Raw genomic sequence first — 1,821 nt, forward strand, 5'->3', positions numbered from 1 at the left:
GCAGTGGCGCCATGGCAGTCGGACCTGTTGTCCTTTGTCCGGACGACAGCATTCCTGCTCCCGCCCCTGCCACTCCGCCAGTGCCCTTGTTGTTGCCTATCAGCCAGCCAGGCCGGACTGCTGCAGCCCATGCTGAGATGGTGCAGTCTCTAGCCGGGCCCTCCTGGTCCAGAGCTGCTCGAGGTCATCCTCCAAGGCCATCTGCAGGTTCCTCCATTGAAGGCCAGCAGCCTTCCACCGCCCATGCTCCAGCCACTGGGGAGGCACCTCGTAGGAGCACTAGGATAGGTAAAGGCACACGAATAACAGGCACGAAGGGAATGCACAAGGGTGAATAGTTCTGTTCTGTTTCCATAATTTTATTTGTTAATTGATAATTGTGACTTTAAATTTGCATTTGGTGGTGGTTTTTATTTGTGCGATGAGCTGAGGGGGACACCAACGAGCAATCAGATGGAGGGCAATTTGATTGTCTTGTGGGAACGGAAAGGTGGGGAGTGTAGGACTGTTGGTGAGTTCAGGGATGTAGTTGACATTATTGATAGTGGGCACGGATCAGGTGAGCACGCAGAGCCCTTGCAGACAAGGCGTGTGTTCCCTGTTGCACCCTTGCGTCTTCCTCCACTTCCTCTTCCGGCTCCTCTCCCTCCTCCTCAGCCTCTTCCTCCTTCTCCTCCTCAGCCTTCTCATCCTCCTCCTCCACCTCTGCCTCAGGCTCTTCTCCAATCATTGGTCCCTCATGATGGCGAGGTTGTGCAGTCTGCAGCAGACCACCACAAATCTGCCCACCCGCTCAGGGGAGTACTGCAGGGCTCCTCCAGACCGGTCCAGGCAGTGGAAGCCTTGTTTGAGGAGGCCTACGGTGTGCTCCACGATGTTGCCTGTGGCAGCTTGGCTCTCATTGTAGGCCTGCTGTGCGCGTGTGCGTGGGTTCATGACCGGAGTCACGAGCCACGGTTTGAGGGGATAGCCCTTGTCGCCCAATAGCCAGCCTTTGACTTGCTGAGCCAGGTGAAAGATAGCTGGCATGATGGACTGCCACATAATGAAGGCATCATAACTGCTCCCAGGATAGCAGGTATCGACCTCCATGATTCGATGCGCGTGGTCGCACGCCAGCTGCATGCTCAAGGAGTGAAAACCCTTTCGGTTGGCGAAGACGGCCGAGTTGACACGCGGGGCACACAGGGCAATGTGCACGCAGTCAATGGCACCCTGCACCATGGGGAAGCCAGCAATGCGAGTGAACCCCCGTTCTCGCTCGTTCTGCTTGTCTCTGTCAAGAGGGAAGGTGATGAACCTGTTCCTCATCTGGTACAGTGAGTATGTGACCTCCGTTATGCATCAATGCACTGCCATACTGCGAGATGTTGCACATGTCGCCAGCAGAGGCCTGAAATGATCCTGAGCTGCAGAAGTTCAGCACCATGGTTACCTTGACAGCCACAGGCAATGCTGTCCTCGCCCTGCTCTGAGGCTGCAGTTGTGGCCGCACCAGTTGAGAGATCTCGGTCGTGGCCTCCTTGGTGAACCTCAGCCATCGGATGCAATGCTCCTCGCTCATGTTGAGGTCAGAGAATTGGTCCCAGAAGGCCGTCATTGGATATGACCTCCTGCTCAGTGCACTGCACCTCCGCCTCCTCTCCCCTCTCCTCGCAGCTTGACCTGCTGTGCATGGCCTCTCTGCATGCTCCCAGTCATGCTCAATGCCCAGCGAAGGCCCTAGCAGACCACCCATGTTGTTCAACCACGGTTGTAACTTTCCAAACCGTAAGGCAGTACTGTACTCAAATGTACTGTAGCAACTCTCGGTAAGTGTAA

General features: G+C 55.7%; 1 protein-coding gene across 1 annotated transcript; it reads right to left on the bottom strand.

Annotated features, from left to right (window-relative positions):
• Nucleotides 1–366: 366 nt before the first annotated feature.
• LOC137332434 (putative nuclease HARBI1) lies at nt 367–1,564 on the bottom strand. Its single transcript, XM_067996277.1, has 3 exons — nt 1,301–1,564; nt 862–1,215; nt 367–426 (listed from the first exon to the last, which is right to left on the bottom strand). Exons 1-3 carry the CDS (start codon nt 1,562–1,564, stop codon nt 367–369), a joined length of 678 nt encoding a protein of 225 aa, XP_067852378.1.
• Between the last annotated feature and the right edge of the window lie 257 nt (nt 1,565–1,821).

The sequence above is a fragment of the Heptranchias perlo genome, chromosome 2 (assembly GCF_035084215.1).
Source record: "Heptranchias perlo isolate sHepPer1 chromosome 2, sHepPer1.hap1, whole genome shotgun sequence".
NCBI classification, from domain to species: Eukaryota; Metazoa; Chordata; class Chondrichthyes; order Hexanchiformes; family Hexanchidae; genus Heptranchias; species Heptranchias perlo.